At 38.9% G+C, this 24,661-nt stretch overlaps 1 protein-coding gene across 1 annotated transcript in view; it reads right to left on the bottom strand.

Moving 5' to 3' along the window:
- Positions 1 to 24,661, bottom strand: part of LOC127432347 (acetoacetyl-CoA synthetase-like) — a 48,453-nt gene that overhangs the window by 11,997 nt on the left and 11,795 nt on the right. Inside the window, exons 5-12 of the mRNA XM_051683302.1 lie at positions 24,413 to 24,510; positions 23,399 to 23,513; positions 23,198 to 23,279; positions 21,895 to 22,045; positions 13,024 to 13,104; positions 12,640 to 12,764; positions 2,662 to 2,726; positions 1,321 to 1,443 (exon numbers count right to left, since the gene is read on the bottom strand). Coding sequence (XP_051539262.1) covers positions 1,321 to 1,443; positions 2,662 to 2,726; positions 12,640 to 12,764; positions 13,024 to 13,104; positions 21,895 to 22,045; positions 23,198 to 23,279; positions 23,399 to 23,513; positions 24,413 to 24,510 — 840 coding nt within the window. The remainder of the gene's footprint in view (positions 1 to 1,320; positions 1,444 to 2,661; positions 2,727 to 12,639; positions 12,765 to 13,023; positions 13,105 to 21,894; positions 22,046 to 23,197; positions 23,280 to 23,398; positions 23,514 to 24,412; positions 24,511 to 24,661) is intronic.

The following is a 24,661-nucleotide window of genomic DNA, read 5'->3' as shown; positions in this document are numbered from 1 at the left end:
TATATATATATATATATATATATATATATATATATATAATTTTAAAGTTTAAAATTAAATATGAGGTCTAATAAGTGACCAGAGTTTTATCATATTGACAATAACTATAATAACTAGGCCATTTCAGCCTAAACTATGGTTACCAAGGTACATTTCTGCAAGGAAGAGTTTAGGTCCAAGAATTGTGCCCAGATCCCCTCTGTTTGGCTGATGGTCAAAGCCCTAAAAATAGCATTGCTGAAACTATCTTGTCTCTAATGATCCGTGCAGGAGGGGCACTCCACAGAAGTTAAATAACAAATACTGTAGCATTGAAAGGCCCAATCTGAATAACATGACTGTAGCAGGCTGCCGCTGACCTGCCATAAGAGCAAAGCTCATCTGGTGAAACCGCAGGGAGAGACTGGGCACAGGTGGTGTGTGAGAGAGACATGCTACGAGACCCCAGTCACAAACACACACGCGCACACAAAATCAGCAGTCCACCACAGCTGTTAACGCTGATGCTAATTTGTTTCCGCAAGGCCCTGCAGGCATGAGATCACACTGCGACACACACACACACATACATACAGTATATAGCGCTATCAAGAAGAGGACGGACAACAGAGACATTCAAGGGAGGGTTGATCAGAATAGAGAAAGATCGAATGAAAAGAGAAGAAAGAGCGGAAAAAATGAGGAGTGAAAAATACAAAGAACAAACAAAAGAGTGAAAGAAAGAAGAATTGACAGAGTAAATGAATGAAAGAACAAATGAACAAAAGATTGAAAGAGTGAAAGAATGAGCAAACCAGACAGACCAAGAAAAAAGAACAAACGAAAGAACAAAAAAAGCAGAGTAAATAAATGAAAGAAAAAACAAAGAAAGAATCAGGTAAAGAAAGCAAAAGAATGTGAAAAAGAGCAAAAGAAAGAACAAAAGGAATAGTGAAAGAAAGAAGAGCAAAAGACTGAGCAAAGGAAAGAACAAAAGGAAAGAAAGAGCAAAAAAGAGTGAAAGAGAGCGAAAGAAAAAGAGTGAAAGAAAGAAGAGTAAAAGACAGGGCAAAAAAAGCAAAAGAAAGAAAGAGGGAAGAAAGAGAGCAAAAGAAAGAGCAAAAAGAGTGAAAAAGTGAAAGAAGAACAAAAGGAAAGAGAGAGCGAAAAAAGAGCAAAAGAAAGAGAGCGAAAGAAAGAGTGAAAGAAAAGAAAGAGCAAAAGGTAAGAGCAAAAGAAAGAAAGAAAGAAAGAGAAAGAAAGAAAGAAAAATATTCTTTATGGACAGATATCTTCCTGTTTTCAATATACTCTAAAACAGGAAATTGCACACAAGCCCACCTGATATGGATCCCAGCAGCACATTGCTCTTTATGCAGCGGTACACATACTCATAACTCTGAGGCTTCAGTGGAGAGCCAGTGGACAGGAGAGTGTGCAGGGTCTGCAGGTTGTGCGTGTTTGCTGTGAACAGACGAGAAAAAGGATGTGACAACAATTATTATTACTAAGTTTGAATTTCTTATATGTAATACTAGTTCTTGCAAAGCAGCCTGGAGACAGATGGGTATGGGTCACTGATCAAAATGATCAAGCGCATTATACTGTGCTGAAATGTATGCAGGCAACATGCCAAGCCACCCGCCTGGGGTCCCGTGTAGAGAGGGGTCTCTCACCCTGGTTATCAGAGCCAGTGCCACACCCCACAGGCTAACAGGTGTCTCTCCGAAATGTCAAGTAGCCAAAGCGAGCAGCAGAGGGCCAGGAAGCACTTCCCTGACCCCCAACACACACATGCAAAACACACTCACAAACACAGAGCACAAATAATTCCCCTAACCCATGCAATAGCTCAATAAACACACACTGAGCTTTTTCTTTAAAGACTACATGAAATGCCATTTGCAATGCATTTAACATGTGACATACTTTCGAGTGAAACAGAACTTGTTAACAGCTGGAAATAAAAGTATAGCCAGGGCTGTATTACAAAAATGTCCTAACTCTAGAAACCTAAATACCTTAAACTTGTCAGATCTTAAGACGCGAAGTCCCAGGACTTAACTTTGTGGCTCAAGATTTGACTGGATCATAAAAAGCGGGCTATGATATTATTGGTTAATGTTATTTTGCCCCGCCCTTGCCATGCAGACAAATTTGCTGCATTTTCTTTAGAAATAACATGCACTAACTAATTGTGCACAGTAAGACCATTTGTTAGGAAAGTAAACAGGGTCAATTATGATTTCATGTTGTCAAAATCCTGCAAGAGCAACCACAAATGCTCAAAAATTGTCTCCTCATCTAAAGAGTTCTCTGCACAACCATAGTAACCGATCTCTGCATAAAATTAAAAAAAAGACCTTTAATACATTCGCTCACCTGGCAGTCGTTATGCACAAACTCCTCCACTTTCCACTGTTATTTGCATTTTAATTCACTTTTAGTTTCTCTCATTATTGTTAAATATTCAGAAGCATGCACACACGGTTTAGTGAATGAGTCAGTGGTATCCAGAGACTGATGGGAAAGAGCTGAGTATTAATGTGTACTATGTAAGGAAAAGCGAAAAATAAATATTTGATAGGTAGACTGTGAGGTGGAGAGAGAGAATGAGAGAGAGAGAGAGAGAGATAACAGAAAACAAGCGAGGGATTGTAATTTTATGGTATTGCGTCTCACCTGGTTTCAGATTTCTCTCCTCCAACACAGCCAGCCATTTTGCTCCGGTCCCAAAAATTGTGATTCTGTACACAAACAATGAAAAGACTTGGAAAAAATATGATGTTTACATTAACAATTCTTTTTTACTCAATACAATGAGAACAAATAGTTTGAATTGGGACTCGAGAACTCTAAACAATATGTTTGTTTAACATACATATACATACATGATTTTAAAACCCACCTCAAAGGTGACGCTATGCGAGGTTCAAACGTGTGAACGGCGAGCTCTGCACACTTTGCTAGTTTTAACACTAATGATGACAAACCGGTGAGATTCGATACACTCTGTTCTATAACTGTTCTAGGAGGACAATATGTCAAAGAATTCAAAATCCTCGGGCTCTGGAGACATTAAAAGACACTTACGTGCTCAAGCTGACACCCCTGAGGCCCCGAGCCAGGGAGCCGATTTGGTCGGAGAAACGAGGGAAATTGTTGACTTGGAGGATCTTGCTGTAATACGTCAATCGATCACTGCCATGGAGACAAAGTTCTCTGAGGTGGTTACAAGAGTGGGGGATGTTGAGAAACGGATTGATTATCTGGAGTCATCGGAGAGGGAATTATCTGCTAATCTGCTAGTGACCAAGGTGGATTTGGAGTGTGTCTGGGAGAAGTTAGAGGACATGAAGAACTATAGCCAGTGGAATAACATCCGAATCCTCTGAATTCCTGAGGACGAAGAGGATCAGGATATGGTGAAATTCCTGGACAGGCTCTTTCCGAATCTGCCTAACATAACAGGCCATAAGCTGGAAATCGAGCGAGCTCACAGGGTTCCGGCTTGGCGATCCGCTGAGAGAGACAGGCCCCGATCAATTCTGGCCAAATTTCTGAGATCATCTGATAAATATCTTATGATACGCGAGGCGAGGAGTAAGGGAAGGCTTTTTTGGAAGAACCACAGCATTTTCTTGTTCCCAGTCTTTGCGAATTCGACAAGAGAGAAATGTGATCGATTCAAGGAATGCAAGAAACTCTTACATCAACAGAAGTCTTAATAGATCCCAAATAGATCATGTACTGAAACGGATCCCTAGTCAGAGGAAATGTTATTTCTTTGGTATATTCCCTCTTGGTCTCTAATTAAAAAATGTTTTTTTAAATCTATGGCACTACTGTCAGGTTGGGAGAGGGACTTGGGAGGAGGGGGGTTTAAAATACTGCATTGTATCCACTGTACTCCTTATGTTCTTCAAAAAATGTATCCACATAAGACAGCAGCCTGCCCAAAATGTAAAATAGACTCAGGAACATATTCTCATATGTTTTGGTTCTGCCCCTTGATAAGCCGTTTAAAAAAAAACAAAACTGGAATGCATACTAAATTGTGTTGTTGATAAAGATCTCTGTTTTTTTTTCTCTTGGGAATTATTAAAGAGGGCAGCACACTATCATCTCTTCAGGTTAAACTTGTCAGCAAGCTACTGTTTATAGCTCGCAAATTTAATTCTAAACTCTTTAATCAAGGATAAACCTCCAACAATAGAGAACTGGCATAATGAGATTTTAAAAATTCTGCCATTTGAACGTCTAAGTGCAGCTCTTAATAAGAATGAAGCAAAATATGATAGTTTGTGGTCCCCTTCCTCTCTAATCTCCCATTTGAATTGGGCAATGTAATAGATTTTTCAATTGGTCTGACAAGCTGACAGAGTGATGTACTGTATTTCTTTATTTCCTTGCATCTCTTTACTTGTTTTTCATTGTATGTCGTCTCAATGGGGTGGGTGGGGCTGGTCTCAGGTAATATTGTATGGGTTTGAACTGTTGAAAACAATAAAACATTGAAAAAAATCAAAACATATCTCTTTGCCCTATGTCATTCTGACTCTTAATTGATCTGCTCTTCTGCTGTAATTTTTTATTTATTTATTTTTGTTGTGTATTTTGCTTGTTACTGTAGAAAGATGCTATATAAAATAAACGTATTATTATTATTTATTATTAACATAGCAACACTGGCTCAACCAATGCCGTGAGTTTTTGAGGCGGCACTACCTGTTTGTTTAACAAATGTCAAATGAGAGTTTGCTTGAAACTTGTTCGAAAACAGTCATTATTTTGGTTATTTCCTTTGGTGACGCTAGTAGCATAGAAATTACACACTTGACCTTGATTTATTTACAATTTTAGCTTTTTTGTCGTATAATCAAAAGGGAGCCATGAAACTGTAAGAAGAACGGAAAAATAAAAAGCTGGATTCGCTACTGTCCAATGTGTAGAACATACACGCTAGGCCTCCGACAACCATGAAAATCTCATTTCCGCCACATTTAAGATCTCTCTGCTCTGACTGTAGGACACAGAGCAGAAAACTTTCAGTGTCAATGAGGTGGAATTGATCTAAACGGCCTGTTGACCTGCAGAGGACTCTGTCAGCCATCTCTTGATGGAATCACTCAGGGTCAAAAATCAGGGGGCAGAGGTCATGACAGTGCAATATCTGAAGAACACAGAAATGCTTAAATGCTGTCAACATGATCATGTTAGCATAATTTTCATTTTTTTAGCTAGCACAGGTTAATACTGTGTTTAAAGTGACAATACAGTAGAGCAGCTCTTAGGCAGTAATCTAAACGTTCCACTATACACTTTATAATATGAAACTGCTCATGTCTAAATAACATTTGAGCATGATTGTAGCTACACAAAGGCCATACACAAGCCTGACCAATGTACTGCACAGCTAACTTTTCTTTTAGAGTTGGTTCAAGAGGTCATATCATTAAAACAGAATTTTCTTTGGTTTTTTTAAATAAAAAGTTTGACCATTAATGCAAACTAAGCTACAAAAACCATGCCATTAAGAAATTGTCCTGGTGTTAACCAGTACTCAATATTTAGCAACTTGGAAGGGACTTATTTCACATTCAAAGAGATTAGCCAATTATAACAGAGGTCATTTACATAAAAGTATTAAAGGTATAGGGTATAAACATTATGACTGTTTTTGGTCTAAGAATCTTTTGCTAACATTGAAAAAGTAAAAAAAAGAAGAAAAAAAAAAGAAAAAAAAAACATTGTGTTTTGAGAGCATTTCACTTCAAAAATTCTAAATAACTGATGTGCAAAACATCAAAAGTTACTCATACATGCAATTAAGTGTCCATCTAGATTCAACCGTCATCCTTACTATAGTTTCCAAAAAAGAGACGTCCCTTGTGTGGGTGGGAGCCATGACAACCTCCTGCTTGCGTGTGATTGGTGGCAGCTGGCAAGGCCTGGTTGGTAATTGGTTGTTTATGATTTAGGAAGAGCATTCTATATAAAATGAAATGGAACGTGATTTCACAAGCAAGATATCAGTCAGGGTAAAATGGTAAAACTTGACAATGCCAAACTAATGATATGACCAACCACACAGTGATGCCTCACTTCTGTCTGTGGCACCATGGGTCTCTTATCTGTTATATATCCAGAGAAATCATAAAGGGATTGTCTAGTTTTCTAATATTCAAACAGCACAGCTTGTCTAAATATCAGCAAGTTCATTTCTTTCAAACGTTATTTTGGCACCACCTGCACCTGAACAGGTATTGGATATGAGCCAAGTGCCCATGTAGGTTTTGCTGCAGACTCTTATCACAATATGTGTGTAGACTGATATGGACGAGTTACTTCACTTCGTGGTAAAAATTCTGGGCTGGTAACCAACAGTTTTGTAACCACCAAGTTTTGAGCCCTTGGAACCAGCCTAAAGGTCAAAATTTCTTGCTCTTGCCCGGGTCTTTTTATTGTGCAGCTCAATTCAGATCCTGGATGAGCCCCCAGTTATGTTACACAACAGCTCAATGGTGTACTATACAGTCCAAGATTTTACATTGGACATAAAGAGTGAATCAACATAGTAAAAAATGTAACCTGTATTTAACGTAGCCTAGGCCAAATTGCAGATCATTAGTGTGAGTCGTTTCGTGATGGCTCGCACCACACTTGAGAGAAACCAGGCTTCAATGGCACTGCGAAAATTTCATGTTGCCGATGGAAAGCATATTTAGCACCCATAAAGCGAACGCAACATTATAATTAAATTTGCCTCTGCACCCTGAAATTTGGTTTGGGCACCCAACGAAAAAGATTTAAATAAAGTGAGAACCCTGGCATGGTACTTTCCCTGTTGCCACAACCCTATCCAACAGACCTGCAACCCACTTTTTGGTTGCAACCCACCAGTTGAGAAACACTGATATATATGGACTGCACCATAAAAGGAACTCCAACAGTCCAGTTAAGTAAACAATAACATTTATTTTAAAATTAGTTTTTATATTTAAATTCAGCCAGCAATGATAAGCTTATATGGCATAAGATAAGACAAGACTCAGAGCTTAACAGTCCAAACATGTACAAAATTGAATGTGAAACTGTTGAGGAACTGATTGTAAGCAAAGGCAATCTGTGGGCAAAGTGTTGTGTCTATTCTTTTGCACTCAAATCCAATCCATAAAGATATTCTCAGTTCTTTCTCTCTCATGAAAGACAAAAACAAGAGCTATTTTTTTTCTAAAAACATCTAGAAAAAAGCCAGGAAGAGCGACAATATAGGACAAAGAAAGAGTTATCAAGCATGACCAAGTCTCACAATGGCTCTTTGTCCAGAACATATTTCCATTAATGCTTTTCCCTTCATCTACACTGACACCACATTGGCCCTCTGATTAAATATTGATCATTTGTAAACAATCAACACAATTAATCTGAAAAGGGAGCAGCACAGGATAAAAGTTAATCCAGGATCAGTCTATCTGTATCACTAAACATAACAGGATAAAAAAAAGAGAGACCATGATTAATTTATTTGGTAGATGCCAGGGTGTCTTACCTTGTCTGCAGAAGAGGTAGTTGGGTTCATTTAGTCTGAAGTTATGAACTTATTTAAGCTCTTAACTTAGTTAAGCTCTATTTATTTAACAATCAAATTTTGTCAACAAATTTGGATAGAACCATCAAATGCAGTGCCAGAAGCATGTGTTAATATTGCCTAAACAAAGGCTACATATGATGGAAAACAGGATTTTTTATTTATTTTTTTAAATAAGAGCTCCATGATACTTTTTTTTTTTCTGCCCAGTTTGGCATGCCCAATTCCCAATGCGCTCTAGGTCCTTGTGGTGGCGTAGTGACTCATCTCAATCCGGGAGGCAGAGGACGAATCTCAGTTGCCTCCGCGTCTGAGACCGTCAATCCGCTCATCTTATCACGTGGCTTGTTGAGCGCGTTACCGCGTGTGGAGGCTCACGCTATTCTCCACGGCATCCACACACAACTCACCACGCGCCCCACCGAGAGCGAGAACCACATTACAGTGACCACAAGGAGGTTAATCCAACGAGACACTACCCACCCTAGCAACCGGGCCAATTGGTTACTTAGGAAGCCTGACTGGAGTCACTCAGCACGCCCTGGATTCGAACTTGTGACTCCAGGTGTGGTAGTCAGCATCTTTACTTGCTGAGCTACACAGGCCCCCCACCATGCTACTTTCTTTAAATCAGATGTAGAGTTAGACACTAATGTTTTTCTTTATGGAATTCTTCAAAGAATAATATATTTTGACACAAAATTAGATAAGAAATGCAAATCAACCATATTTATTTTTGAGATGATAACTGGATGCCACTTGCCGAAATTAAACAATATAGGGAGGTCATGTGACAACAATGTAGTATATTAATCATTTTAACTAGGCTTGCTTGCATTTCTTTTTATTTTCTATCTCTTTTTACTTTGAGTGCTTTTTATTTTTTTACTCATCTTTTTTTGTGAATAAATTCATATGAGATGTTTTTAAAAAAGTGAGATATAAATATCATTGTGTCTGTCTGTTACAATACGTGTCACACTGAACTAGCCGCTCATTTGTCTGTACGCCACAAATTTTATAGTCGTCATCGTTTGGAACACCTCAGATCTACTTCAAGTCGTTTCCCTCTTTCAGTCTTTGCAGTACCAATATTTTACCCATTTATGTTATTGTTGATTATTACTGCTATTTCTCAACAGATCTTCATTCTGCAAGTTTCCAATGTGGACGAGCCTCACCAAATGCTCATCAAGAGCGATCCGTCTTTACACTGCAAATCTTGGCACAGAAGCTGCATCTGCAGCTGCATAAATGTATTTATACTGTACAGAAATTACAATCGCAGAAACAATGTATCATGCGCTCAAATGTTACAGTATATTTGTAAAAACAAAAAAAACTTGCTGGCTGTATTGATACTGGTTCACAGCTGAGAGCAGGCTGATTATAAAGACAATAGAAACAAATGGTTGCTAGATATTCGAATCTGGAATCATTATACATGAATAAGACGTTGTATTTTTATTATCTTGTGTCTTCTGTCCATTTTTATGTATCCCAAAAACCGCAACCCATGATTCTATGATTTTGACCCGTGATTGTATTTTCAAATTAGCCACATTTGTTGTGAAAGCCTGACCCTGGCTACATTGCACACACGCTGCAGCTGCTCTGAATAAAGACAGCAAGAGGACTAGTGTGAAGCACTTTTTCTGATTGTTTTTTTTTTTTTTTTTTTTTTACTTGATTGACAAGACTTTTTCTTTCACATCTGCCTTATTTCATGGTCATTATGAGAGAAATGTTCTAAAAGAATTCTGACAAAATGTTATAAAGTAACTGTATTGTGAATACAGGTGCTTGAACACGTAACAAGGGATGAATACAGTTCCTTCATTTTTGTATTCTGAACACCTAACCCTGTTACATGTATTCCATTACAGCCCAACCCTGCATGCACATATAAAACGCCTTTTCAACAAACAGCAAATTTGCTGCCTTGATGAATGACAGTGTGATCCAAACCAGTACATGAAGTCAAGGCATTCACAACAGGTTATTTAGATATACAGGTGCATCTCAATAAATTAGAATGTCGTGGAAAAGTTCATTTATTTCAGTAATTCAACTCAAATTGTGAAACTCGTGTATTAAATAAATTCAATGCACACAGACTGAAGTAGTTTAAGTCTTTGGTTCTTTTAATTGTGATGATTTTGGCTCACATTTAACAAAAACCCACCAATTCACTGTCTCAAAAAATTAGAATATGGTGACATGCCAATCAGCTAATCAACTCAAAACACCTGCAAAGGTTTCCTGAGCCTTCAAAATGGTCTCTCAGTTTGGTTCACTAGGCTACACAATCATAGGGAAGACTACTGATCTGACAGTTGTCCAGAAGACAATCATTGACACTCTTCACAAGGAGGGTAAGCCACAAACATTCATTGCCAAAGAAGCTGGCTGTTCACAGAGTGCTGTATCCAAGCATGTTAACAGAAAGTTGAGTGGAAGGAAAAAGTGTGGAAGAAAAAGATGCACAACCAACCAAGAGAACCGCAGCCTTATGATTGTCAAGCAAAATCGATTCAAGAATTTGGGTGAACTTCACAAGGAATGGACTGAGGCTGGGGTCAAGGCATCAAGAGCCACCACACACAGACATGTCAAGGAATTTGGCTACAGTTGTCGTATTCCTCTTGTTAAGCCACTTCTGAACCACAGACAACGTCAGAGGCGTCTTACCTGGGCTAAGGAGAAGAAGAACTGGACTGTTGCCCAGTGTTCCAAAGTCCTCTTTTCAGATGAGAGCAAGTTTTGTATTTCATTTGGAAACCAAGGTCCTAGAGTCTGGAGGAAGGGTGGAGAAGCTCATAGCCCAAGTTGCTTGAAGTCCAGTGTTAAGTTTCCACAGTCTGTGATGATTTGGGGTGCAATGTCATCTGCTGGTGTTGGTCCATTGTGTTTTTTGAAAACCAAAGTCACTGCACCCGTTTACCAAGACATTTTGGAGCACTTCATGCTTCCTTCTGCTGACCAGCTTTTTAAAAATGCTGATTTCATTTTCCAGCAGGATTTGGCACCTGCCCACACTGCCAAAAGCACCAAAAGTTGGTTAAATGACCATGGTGTTGGTGTGCTTGACTGGCCAGCAAACTCACCAGACCTGAACCCCATAGAGAATCTATGGGGCATTGTCAAGAGGAAAATGAGAAACAAGAGACCAAAAAATGCAGATGAGCTGAAGGCCACTGTCAAAGAAACCTGGGCTTCCATACCACCTCAGCAGTGCCACAAACTGATCACCTCCATGCCACGCCGAATTGAGGCAGTAATTAAAGCAAAAGGAGCCCCTACCAAGTATTGAGTACATATACAGTCAATGAACATACTTTCCAGAAGGCCAACAATTCACTAAAAATGTTTTTTTTTTATTGGTCTTCTGATGTATTCTAATTTTTTGATTTATTGTTTTTGGTTTTTACATGAACTTCAGAAGTCACTTTAAGGCTTAAAAATTCAGACTAAGCTGTGGTTTATTGGACAGCACATGCACTCCAACGCCATAGAGCGATACTACTTTTGCTTATGACATTTTTCAATTCTATTTCCCCCTCTTCTCCCCTTGATTTCCTATCTCCATTGTGTCAATCCAATGAAGAAGCAAAAAGGCTTCAACTCATAGGAATGTTCAGGATTCAATACAAGTTAAGCTCAATCGACAGCATTTGTGGCATAATATCGATGACCTTAACTTGTATTGAACCCAGAACATTCCTTTAAGGTTCATAACCATTTGATGTTGGTAACTGCCTAACAGTTCTAAAAGGATCTGTAAGCGATTTTAGCATTCTGAAACTTTCACGTAACTGAGTGTTGATTTAGCCATGCCTCCTCATTCCAAACCCTGCCCTCCAAAGATAATTTTGAGACCAGAACAGAGCAAAAGAGCAGCATTGTTTGTTCCTGTAGCTGTCAAATTCAGCAGTGGCACAATAGTGCCCTCAACTGACAAACATTATGAATCATAGCCTCAATGATCTGCTTCAAATACAACACTATGAGAACAAACTAAATGATTGACAGGTGAAAAACGTCAATGTCCGCGGTCCACAGACACATTTTTCTTTGCTGTTACAAAGTCTACAGCTGTGACAGAGACCAGTGAGATATCTCAGGACACTTATTTCATTAATATCTTTAATGGAGTAGGAAATATTTTTTTATACTTTTCCATGAAAACATCTCTTACAGCACCTTTATGGTGGACTCCCAGGTATAAGGTCACAAGTTTGATCTTTACTGAATAATGCAGGTCTTGCTTTACAACTCCCAATGTGCTAATAAGCCAGATAGCCCTCAGCCGCTTCAAGTGGATCCAAATATCTTCTAAACTTAAAATTTAACTTCTTTTCATTATCTGAATTAACTATAAATAAACCCTTTCCAGCCAAGAGGAATAATGTAATTAGTGTCAACAAAAGGCCCTTTAACCAAAAGCTAAATTGAAAATAACACAAAGACAGAAATGCACAATCTGTCTGCATAAGAACACTTACAGCTCAGATAAAAGCCAAAGCTGTCGTTATATCAAAATATATAAAAAGGCATATGTCCCTGAAGCAATACAAGCAGCACAAATGGGCCTGGTGAGTAATGGAAATGTGTGTGTATAAGTGTGTGTGCATTTTGGCTTTCCCAAAAGCTGCTCTAAAATGTCTCTATTTCCTTCCTCTTGGGAAGAGGTGAGACAATGAGAGTTAAGAATAGAGACTTTCACCAGATGCCAAGGGAGCAGAAAATGAGCAAACACACTCACACACACAAAACGAGTGTGATCCAAAGGAACCCCAGTGTCTGTTGCACTTCAATAATTTCCACTCAATAATAGGTAAAGGCACTCCATGGCACATTAGAGGTGGTCAATTAGACCTGTCTCTTTAAAACAGGTTGCCATGGTGATGCAGTGTCATTTACACAAAGGGCAGAGCAGATGCTGGTGATAAGCACTGCCACACCCCGGCCAATTACAGCACGGGCACAAGAAATGGACAGACTAAGCCACCTGAGGTTGACACCTTTATTATAGATCTTCTCTCTCTTTCTCTCACGCACACACTTACCCAAGTCGGTCTACTAGGTCCCAAAGCACATTGGCACTCGGAACGAGAGGAGAGCCATCGTAGAGCACCACGGATGCCCCGACAGCTAAAGAGGACACTAGCCAGTTCCACATCATCCAGCCCGTCTGTACACAAAAGAGAGGGATCTGGTCTAAAATTGGGATAATTATATTTCCATAATGTTGATTTTGTCAGCCTCTGAATGATTTTCCTTTTCTGCTGATGTGATTAAGGCGACTGGGTCGGGGCAAAATTATATTAACCCTAATAGACTACCCCTTAGACTACTACTACATACAGTATATTAATTAATTTATGTGTAATGAGGGAAAGATTCCTGAGTGCACCTTTAAGGATCTAATTTGGGCAAGGTCACATACATACCGTAGTATAATATATTATGACATCATTGTAGGTCATGTTGCCATGGAGAATGTGTTCTTTAAGATGCTGAATAAGAGTGCCCTGTGAAAGACGAAAAAAAAGGTTAGATTGCATCTGTGTATAGTACTGTCTAAATAGCTCTGATCATCCACTAATAACACTTCCCCTATTATTGAGTATTTCTTCTTATTTTTGTATTCTTGTAACCTTCATAATATTGCATACGACTTTTCAATTTAGAGATGCTCATGACTTTCCACTGGAACCTCTAATATTAAAATCAAAATCACAGTTTCTGGACAAATTAAAATATTGAAATATTGAGCAAATAAATACATATTTTTGTCTTTTTTTTATCTTAAATGTAGGCTACATTTTACTATGACAATTTCAAGGGTTGGGGGGAACCATTCATGGAATACATATACAAAATATTGATTTTCCAATGCATCGCAGTCTTCATTTGAACGATCTCAATACGATACAGTATCAAGTCGATATCAACAATATCAATTCTTAAATCCCAAAATCGATCTTTTACTCTATACTCAACCCTCTACTGCAATGAGAAAATCACTTGCATTTGCAACTAAATTTCATGCTATGTGACTAAAAATGTCTATGGTTAGCCACTGGCTGGTAAATGTTCAGATTTCACTCACCAGTGATTGTGACCTTTTACCACGTGTTGAGATTGAAAGTTTGGTTAGACTAGTTCCGTGTGTATGTCCAAAGACGGGATCCATGCAATCCATTTGTCACTGAATATCTCTTTTAATACCCTTCCATTCTTTACATTCAGTTGTTAATCAAAGACAACAAAAAAATGAACATTTAATTCTAATCATGCATAGCATAGCAATGAGGAAAAGCCATTCCACTCCTCTCTTGTTAATATGCGATCATTTACAGATGCTCTTTACAGAACAGCCAGCCAGCAAATATATGTGTATATATATATATGTATGTATATATATATGTATGTATGTATGTATGTATATGTATGTATGTATGTATGTATATATATATGTATATATATATATATACACACACATACATATATATATATATATATATATATATGTGTGTATATGTGTATATATATATATATATGTGTGTATATATATATATATATATATATGTGTGTATATATATATATATATATATATATATATATATATATATATATATATATATATATATATATGCAAAAAAAATATTTTGTAAAATTATATATATATATTTTTTTTCTTTTTTTTTTTTGTAATTTATGTAGTCGAAAGTCCCCAGTATAATTAGCAGCATTAGCTGGGAGATAATTTCTTTCATTATGTAAGAAAGTGGACATTTCAAACTGGACATAACATCTCCGGTTACACATGTAACATCGGTTCCCTGAGATGAAGGGAACGGGACATTGTTATGGGGAAAGTACTTTCCTCGACAACTTAATTGAAACCCTTGTACAATAACGGCAATCTTCTGATTGGCAATGATGTTTGACCCCCGCCCCTTTAGGCACGCATCAGGCATATATAAGCGGGCGCTTAATCATCATTACTTTCGGACTGAGGGACAGAGGGCATTACTCTTTCCACAAATCACTGAAGTAGTAGTGTGGCCAGCTTTCGCAATGTGTCGTTCCCTGTATCTCAGGGAAACGAGGTTACATGCGTAAGACGTTCCCTTTCGATTCAGTTCACTTCGACATTGCTATGGGGAACAGAATCCTATCCCGTGGCACTACGTGATGTCACGTCACACCCCAGTGGTAAAACACTTAAATATGGACATGTTTAAAAGTCACAGGCCTGCAGGCCGATGGCTTGTAGATATGCCTGAAGTGTATATATATATATATATATATATATAATGAATAATCCCACATGGGTAATACCAGATGGGGGCTAATATAGTCTGGGAATCTATATAGATCACACAGTGTGATTTTAACCCTTGTGCAACCCTGGTTGGAAAAGTAGGTTTTATATTTATGGGGAGTGCTTGAGACTTCAGAGGGGGTATTATAACCACAGCTTACATTTTGGTGGCTATATTAATTATAACTGGTAGCCTACCCATAACAGAGGGTTTTGGCATACCTGTTGGATATATAAAAAGCACTCTAAACAGAGAGGACTTATGAAGAGATAGATGTCACAACCAGGCTGTAAAACCTTGTGAATGTGTTTTGCGGAGACCAGCCTGCTGCCAGACATATGTCTTGTAAGGACACACCATTTGTCCATGTCCATGGAGGCCATGCCTCTAGTTGGATGCGCGTTTACGCCAATAGGGCAATTCACACCCTGTGATTCGTAAGCGAGGGCAATCGCATCAACAATCCAGTGAGTGACCCTCTGTTTGGAGACGGACATGCCCTTTGTGCGACCTCCATACCATATAAAGAGCTGATCCGACAGTCGAACTGGCGGGTGCGATCGCCATATGTGTGTAAAGGCTGCGCAGGGCATAACAAATGCATAGACTGCTCTTCATCTGAACTAAATGGTGGGGGACAGACGGCTTGCAGACGGACCACCTGAGCCCTGAAGGGTGTTGATAAATCCTTAGGCACGAAGCCTTTTTTAGGTTTAATTGTGTCCTTTGAAAGACCTAGTCCGAACTCCAGACATAAGCTGTTAGTCGACAGCGCCTGTATGTCACCCACCTGTTTAAATGAGGCCAAAGCTAACAGGAGTGCAGTCTTTAATGAAAGCACTCGCAACTCAACAGATTCCATTGGCTCGAACGGGGGGCTCATGAGTGCCTTCAGCACTAGATTTAGGTCCCAAGTCAGCACCATAGCAGGGTGAGGGGCATTCAGTCACCTCGCTCCTCTAAGGAATTTTATGATCAGATTATGTATGGCTATAGAGGAACCCACCCCTGGGGCATAAAATGGCAAAACAGTCACTATACAAACCTTAAGCGTTGATGGGTAAGAACAGCATCTAATCGATCTTGAAGGAATGTAAGAATCTCAGCTATGGAGCAATTCCCTGGGTTTTCACTACATGAAGAGCACCAATTTGCAAACACCTGCCATTTTAGTGCATAGAGGTAACTTTTGGACAGTGCTCTAGCCTGTAAAAAAGTGTTTATCACCAACTGAGCCAACTCCGGCTGGTTCGATGTGCTCCGTTCAGAGGCCACACATACAGGTTCCACAGCTCTTGCTGGGGATGACAAATTGTGCCTTATGCTTGAGAGAGGAGGTCCCTCCTCTATCCAATACGTCTATCATCTCTGAAAACCAGGACTGATTGGGCCATTTCAGTGCAATCAACAGAACAGTTTCCTCATCCTCTCAGACTTTGTTGATGACAGAATGGAGGCGGCGTTCTGGGGAAACTGCATATTAGCGTTTCGCAGACCATTTGTTTCACGTAGGGAGAGGAGATGACACTCGCTCCACTGGAGGAGGAACTCTCATCCTTTGTGGCGATCGGATTCCAACCTGGCGATTTACAGTATGTACGCCACTACTGTCATGTTGTTCGAAGGAATCAGAACATGGTGATTCATAATGTCGGAATTCAAGGCTAGAAAGACAGGCAGTAGTTTTCGGCAGTTGATGTGCCACGCCCGCTTCGCACCAGTCCAGGTGCCGAAAGCCGAGCGTCCAATCGTACACCGCCCCAACCCACGATGGATGCATCTGTGGTCACCACTTTCCATCAGAAAACTTGACCTAGCATAACACCTTGCTGATAGAAGGCTGAAGCTGTCCAAAGTGCATACGCATGCTCACTGAGCTGAGTTGAAGCCCTAAAAAGGAGATCTGTTTGCTGGGGGAAAGTGTGCTTTTCAGCCAGCTGACATTCAGACCCAGGAATTTTAGATGGCAAAGCAAAAAGTCTCTCTGTTCACTCAACAAAGCCTCTGATTGGGTTATTAGCAGCCAATCAGAGGTAATTCGACACACGCACACCGTTCAATTTCAACGGGGCAGCGGAGCAACGTACGGGGAGCCAGAGACAGACCGAAAGGAAGAACTTTGAATTGATACGCAGTTCCCTCGAACACGAATCTGTGATGCAGTGCAACTGATAAATGAAAGTATGCGTCCTTCAGGTCTATTGACGTCAACCAGTCCTGTGGATGGATTTGCAAGAAGACCTGTTTCTGTGTTGACATTTTGAATGGGCGCTTCGCGAGCGCACGATTGAAGCGTCTCAGATCTAGAATGGGCCGGAGCTTCTGTAAACCCTGCTGTGGCATCGCAGTCTGGGACAGTCGCTATCACGTTCTTCGTGAGGAGAGATTGTGAAATTCTGCACGTAATACCGGCGGGGTCCTGTAGTGGGACCACAGATGGCAGAACACCGTTGAATCGAGGTGGTCGGCATATAAACTGAATAGCAGTGTTTTATTTTTAACACGCGTGAGGGCTCACAATGTGTCCGCACAGCGAGAAAGCGGGCTAATTGATTCGCTCACTACAGGACACAGAGTGCCGCTCGCCATAGGGAAGTGGTTGACCATTGTGTGTGGGGTGTGGCATTTGTGTATCATCCTGGCAAACTCTGGCGAGAAGAGTTGTCCACTGAATTGTGTATCTCGACGGCGAAGCAGTAGAGGGTTTCCTAGAAGAAGTCAAATGCTCATAGTTGTGAAGGAAGAAAATCTGAAGTAATGATGCTTGAGCACCCGCTTATATACGTTTGATGCGTGCCTAAAGGGGTGGGGCTCAAACATTATTGCCAATCAGAAGATTGCCGTTATTGTATATGGGTTTCAATTAGGTCATCGAGGAAAGTACTTCCTTATAGCAATGTCGAAGTGAACTGAATCAAAAGGGAACATAAATATACCCATATGAATCAATATCGAATTGAATTTGGAATCGAAAGCTTGTGAATCGCAATCGAATTGGATCAAAATGATCATGTCTGTTTTTTCTAGATCTTATGTCAATTTCTTTCTTTTGTGTTGGTGTCATACCTTCCAAAGTATTTTGGCAGGCAGGAAACAGCCTAATTACTGAACTAAAGGATCAGCAACAATGCATGGATTGAAGAAAGAAAAAAACTCATCATATTCCTCTTCTCACACCGTGACCTGACAGCACTGTAACAAGCGTCTAATGCTTATCTGAGTGCAAGCATTAATTACAAATGTGTTCATTTATTTGCTAACTGCCATAACCCGCCACGATTAGTTTTCATAAGAGCAAGTTGAACCTTAATGAGAGAGAGGATTATGGCTGAATATGTGTAAATGTGTGATTGTGTTTTCATACACACATCACTCTAATTATCTACCAAGCAAGATAGGCGTCAGACACAAATGCCACAAAAGCTGTGAAAAATGACACACAACTGCACAGTGCTACACTCACACATAAACACAGACACACTGACAAAACAGAAGTCTGTAAAGCCATGAATAATACAAATACAAGAGGCCAAAGGCTGGTTTTCTAAACGTTGTTGCCCCTGATATTCAGTGTGGTTTGTGAAAAAATGAGGACTGATTCAGACCCATATTGGCTGCTGTGTCCCTCTCACTGTATTCTACACAGGGATCATAAAGGAAATGCAATGGGAAAGTGCACAATTGCTCATCCAGTTTGTATCTTGAGCTGAGTGAAGTAGAGGTTTTAAAGTTGACTCTTACTTCCACCTAGTGGTCAATGTTGCAACATAATGGGATTTTGCACATCCAATCATTTATGTCCTTCGAGAAGGAAAAAGAAGGACCTGTTCAGAGCATATATGTGCAGCATTCCATCAAATTTGGAAAGTCAGAACATCCAACTTGGAAGTTTCTTTTACGATGCAGTCCATATATTGTATACCATTGAGCCTGAGACTGTAACATAATTGGGGGCTCGTCCAGGATCTGAATTAAGCTGCACAATAAAACGACCCTGGCAAGATCATCAAGTGTAATGGTTTCCTACTTGCAAAAGGAGAATGGAATGCCACTTGATGCCTGTCTTCCACCTTTGAAGCTCAAATAGTAACTGGCAAATCCCCTAAAAACCAGCAATGCTGGCATTCAGGGTGATGTATACATTAATGGTAAACAAGTCTCTTTTAAGCAAATAAAATGCATCAATAAGTCAACATTCCCACACATTATGATAATATAACCTGTTTAGCGAATGTTTGCTCTTTGCAGAGTGTTCCCAAAAAGTATCTGGGCACTTAAGGACACTTAGACACACTTGAAAATATGTGGATTTCACTGCATTAGATAAAATAAATCTAAATTTTTTAGTCAATGTTCACTTTTCTTAGCCATTCTTGCTATTCATTTTAACCAACTGGTCCCAAGGTTATTATTTTTAGAGGATGTATGAAGTTGGTTATCACAGGTAACTACGGGTGTAGTTCATCACATTACGTATAAATACGTCAGTTAATTTTACAACCAAAGAGTGTCCAAATATTTTTGCCTTAATTCTGAACATTATTTCTACTGATTTATTTAAAATCTAACACACTTCTTTTTGTGAATATGTTTGCTTGAAAAGTGTGCTTGAGCTATCTTTTTTTTAAATAAATGCCACGTCACAGTCTGTCTCGCTCATGTGTCTTCAAGGGCTCTTATTTTGAAGTTTTCCTCTGCACTACATTTCCCATAGTTCAGCTCCCTCATCACTCCCACCTGTTTCCAATCCTCCTCACCTGCCCTCCATTTCATCATTAGTCATTGTTTGTATAAATACCCTCTAGTTCTGTTCATCCTTTGTCAGTCCTTGAAGTGTTTCGTTGAGTTAAGCTTAGATGTTAAGATTTATTGAAGTGTTTCATTGAGTTAATGAAGTGTTACGTTGTGCTTAGTTTTTTGATGTTAAGAGTTTGTGTTTGTTTCCACTCCAGCGATTGTTCCACTCCAACATTTGCTTCCACTCCAGCGAATGTTCTACTCCAATGATAATAATTAAAGGATTGAATGAATCTACTCCTGCGTCTCCTCTCTTTCTCTTCCACTCCTAGACACCCAATGTTACAACATATTTGTTATCTAACATTTTTAAGTGTGACTTTTTAGGCCCAATGCATGTTAAACATGGTTAACAATCTTCTCTGTTACTAATCATACACCAGAAAAACAAATCCTGACCTTCCCATTTTGCTTCTTTATACAGTGCATTCAGAAAATATTCAGACCCCTGCATATTTTCACATTTTATGTTATGTTGCAGACTTATGCTAAAATGATTTCAATTATTATTTTTTTCACATCAATCTACACTCCATACCCCATAATGACAAAGCAAAAAACAGATTTTTGATAACTTTGCAAATGTATTAAAAAGAAGAAACTGAAATATCACATTGACATAAGTATTCAGACCCTTAACTCAGTACTTAGTTGAAGCACCTTTGGCAGCGATTACAGCCTCAAGTCTTTTTGGGTATGATGTGACAAGCTTTGCACACCTGGAATTGGGGATTTTCTGCCATGCTTCTCTGCAGATCCTCTCAAGCTCTGTCAGGTTGGATGGGGAACGTCGGTGGACAGCCATTTTCAGGTCTTTCCAGAGATGTTTGATTTGGTTCAAGTCCTGGCTCTGGCTGGGACACTCAAGGACATTCACAGAGCTGTCCCTAAGCCACACTTGCATTGTCTTGGCTGTGTGCTTAGGGTCATTGTCCTGTTGGAAGGTGAACTTTCTGCACAGTTTGAGGTCCTGAGTGCTCTGGACCATGTTTTCATTAAGGATATCTCTATATTTTGCGATGTTCAGCTTTCCTTCAACCTTGACCAGTCCCCCAGTCCCTGCCTCTGAACAACACCCCCACAGCATGATGCTATCACCACCATGCTTCACCGTTGAGTATTGTGCAGGTGATGAGCGGTGCCTGCTTTCCTCCAGACATGACACTTGGAATTGAGGCCAAACAGTTCAATCTTCCTTCCATCAGACCAGAGAATCTTGTTTCTCTTTAGGTGCTTTTTTGCAAATTCCAAGTTGGCTTTCATGTGTCTTGCACTGAGGAGAGGCTTCCATCTGGCCACTCTACCATAAAGCCCAGATTGGTGGAATGTTGCAGTGATGGTTGTCCTTCTGCAAGTTTCTCCCATCTTTTCACATGATCTCTGGAGCTCAACCAGAGTGACCATCAGGTTCTTGGTCACCTTTCTTACCAAAGCCCTTCTCCCCCGATTGCTCAGTTTGGCCCAGCGGCAAGCTCTAGGAAGAGTCCTGGTTGTTCCAAACTTCTTCCATTAGAATTATCGAAGCCACTGTGCTCTTGGGAACCTTCAATGCGCCAATTCTTTTTTTTGTAGCTTTCCCCAGATTTGTGCCTCGACACAATCCTGTCTCTGAGCTCTGCAGGCAGTTCCTTTGACCTCATGGTTTGGTTTTTGCTCTGATATGCATTTTCAGCTGTGAAATCTTAAATAGACCTTTCCAAATCATGTCCAATCAACTGAATTTGCCACAGGCAGACTCCAATCAAAGTGTAGAAACATCTCAAAGATGATCCAGAGAAATGGGATGCACCTGACCTAAATTTCAAGTGTCATAGCAAAGGGTCTGAATACTTATGTCAATGTGATATTTCATATATATATATATATATATATATATATATATATATATATATATATATATATATATATATATATATATATTATGGGGTCATTATGGGGTATGGAGTGTTGACTGTAGAGTGTAGAAAAATTAAAACCAGATCATTTTAAAAATAATTAAAAAGGCTGCAACATAACAAAATGTGAAAAAAAATTAAGGGGTCTGAATACTTTCTGAATGCACTGTACGTCATCTTCAAGGCATCGGACAACAGACAATATCCAGTAGGAATCGTGCACATTCCACTTTAGAGAGAAGCATGCTTTTGGAAAGCAAATTGTCTCTGGTACACACAGATAGACATGCTCTCTTACCCCAGCAGAGTGCACCATGCACTTGGGAGCTCCAGTGGTGCCAGAGGAGTACATGATGAAGAGAGGGTGAGAGAAGGGCAGCTGCTCAAACTCCAGTTGAGGGTCCTGATCCCCTTCTTTACCTGTGGCCAAAAAGTCCTCCAGGAACACACTGAGAGAAACAGAACAGAGTTTCAGGAAAGAGACTTTCACTATGTCCGAACCACATGTGTTGCAGTAGATGTTAACTGAACACACAAGTAAAACCTAACATGAATTTCAAAGAGCTTTTATTATGGTCATCAAGTCATTCAGCTTAGTGGAGACAAAAGCATGGTTATATTTATTTGAATTAACTCATTTAGAAAACACTTTCATCATAAAGTAGAAAGAATGACAGGTAGAATGATAAATAGAGCGATAGAGTGATAGATCGATCAATATATACAAATTATAGATAAAAAATAGAATGATAGTTAGAACAATTTATAAAAAGAATGACAGATTTGTAGAACGATGATACACAGACAGACAGACATGTAAACAGAGAACTAAAGACAGATATAGATATATATATATATATATATATATATATAAAAAGATAGAACAATATAAAAAAACGATACATATGTAAAAAGATAGAACAATAGATGTATAAAAAAACAACAAAACGATAGACAGATATATAAAGACAGAACAACATGTAAAAAGAACGATAGATATGTAAAAGGAACAAGACAGATAGATATAAAACAGATAGAACAATACATAAAAAACAAAAAAGACATAACAATAAATATACTGTGTATATAAAAAGATAGAACAATATATACTTAAAAGATAGAATGATATATAAAAAATTATAGATATGTAAAAAGATAGAATAATATAAAAACGATAGATATGTAAAAAGAGAACGATAGACAGATTTATAAAAAGATATGCAAAAAACAAAAGATATGTATAAAGACAGAATGATAAATAGATATACAAAAGATAGAACAATGGATACTTAAAAAGATAGAACTATATATAAAAAACAATAGCTATGTAAAAAGATAGAACGAAAGATAGATAAGTAAAAAGATAGAACGATAGCTATGTAAGATAGAACGATATATGTATAAAAAGACAGATAGATAGATAGATAGATAGATAGATAGGAGACAGAATGATAAATATCTAAAGATAGAATGATGACAAAAGTATCTATTGCGTATTAATTATATTGTAAAATATAATGTACAAGTGACTTAAACATGAAGAGTGCCACAATACAAACAATTCACCCTAGACAAAAACCCAGACACAGAGACGCACAGACCTGTTGAGAATCTTGGAGAGGTCTGTCTCTTCTCGAGAGCGAGCGTATGGTATGACCACAACCTTTTTCAGGTCAGGGAGACCTGAAAGAGATGATGGGGCAAAAAACAAACAAACAAATAAGGCACCAAGACATAATGTAATTGTGACTGTAGACATAATAGCAAATGTAGTTCTGCATGAGGTGGTGTAGGTTATATACCTTTTACAACATTCTGCAGTTTCTCCATATGGTCGTGCTGCTTGCCGTTATACACAACAGCTGCTACTGAGAATATCAACTTGGGCTGAATCTGAGAAAACCTGTCCAACACCCCCTAAGAGGAGGACAAAGATTTGTACTATATATAGTAAACATACTTTAATAAAGACAAACTGTACATACACATATAAATAAGGGTTATTACTCAAACTTAATCTCACACAAAATGCTATACTCAATCAAATCCATATTAGGTCCTTTAAACTGCATTCACATGGTGTAGTTCACTTTCGTAACAACAGGGGGCAGCAGTGTACAGGCTGTGTTTAGTGGATCAGCCACACTGAAGCTACATTGCTTTAGCTGCTAGATCCCCTCCTATTTATGGAATAACCTCTGGGTTACAGTGATGCACTTACAATGGAAGTGAATGAAGGCTATGTTAAAGCACCCACTCTTTCAAAAGTATAGCCACAAGACATAAAGGATATGCGTGTAAACATGATTTTAGTGTGATAAAATCACTTACTAACCTTTTCTGTGTAAAGTTATAGCCAATTTTACAACTTTGTTGCAATGATGATGGAATGTAAACAAACCCTAAAACAACTGTAAAACTATTTAAACAACTTTACAGCTTAAATAATACACAAGTTTTAACAGAAGAATTAAAGTGCTTTTATAAAATTATAAGCTTCATATATCCGCCTTTAAACCCCACAAAAATTGGCCCCCATTCACTTCCATTGTAAGTGCCTCACTAACCTCGATTTTTGCCGAAAGATGGCAAATGCTTCATTGTGTTTCATTTGATGATACTACATACAAACTCTAAATGGCCGAGTGCATAGTGCACCATTTGAGTCACAGCTACAGTAAAGTATATACTGTATACTTCTTATCAGTTCAACAAATAGTATGTGAAACAGTATGCAGTAATGAACATTTTACACTGTAGTATGCTACATTGCTGTCACCTAACATATTAGCAACCAATATAAACAAAGCCCATACATTGACACCAAAATCTGGAGAGGTTGAACTCCAGATGGCTCCTATGCTGGCTGCAGCAAGCATGGCCTCAACAGCATGGATCCCATTGGGCAGATATCCTGAGAGAGAGAGAGAGAACTTGATAAAATGAAACAGAGCAATGGATCATGTGAAAAGTGGAGACCATGACTGATTTAATCTCCTAAGAGATGTAATAAAGTTATTTTTAGTGAGTACTTAGTGTGCACAGCATATTAATTGATTTCAGAA

The sequence above is a fragment of the Myxocyprinus asiaticus genome, chromosome 4, assembly GCF_019703515.2.
Source record: "Myxocyprinus asiaticus isolate MX2 ecotype Aquarium Trade chromosome 4, UBuf_Myxa_2, whole genome shotgun sequence".
In the NCBI taxonomy this organism is placed as follows: domain Eukaryota; kingdom Metazoa; phylum Chordata; class Actinopteri; order Cypriniformes; family Catostomidae; genus Myxocyprinus; species Myxocyprinus asiaticus.
This window is presented reverse-complemented; position numbering and strand designations above follow the sequence as displayed.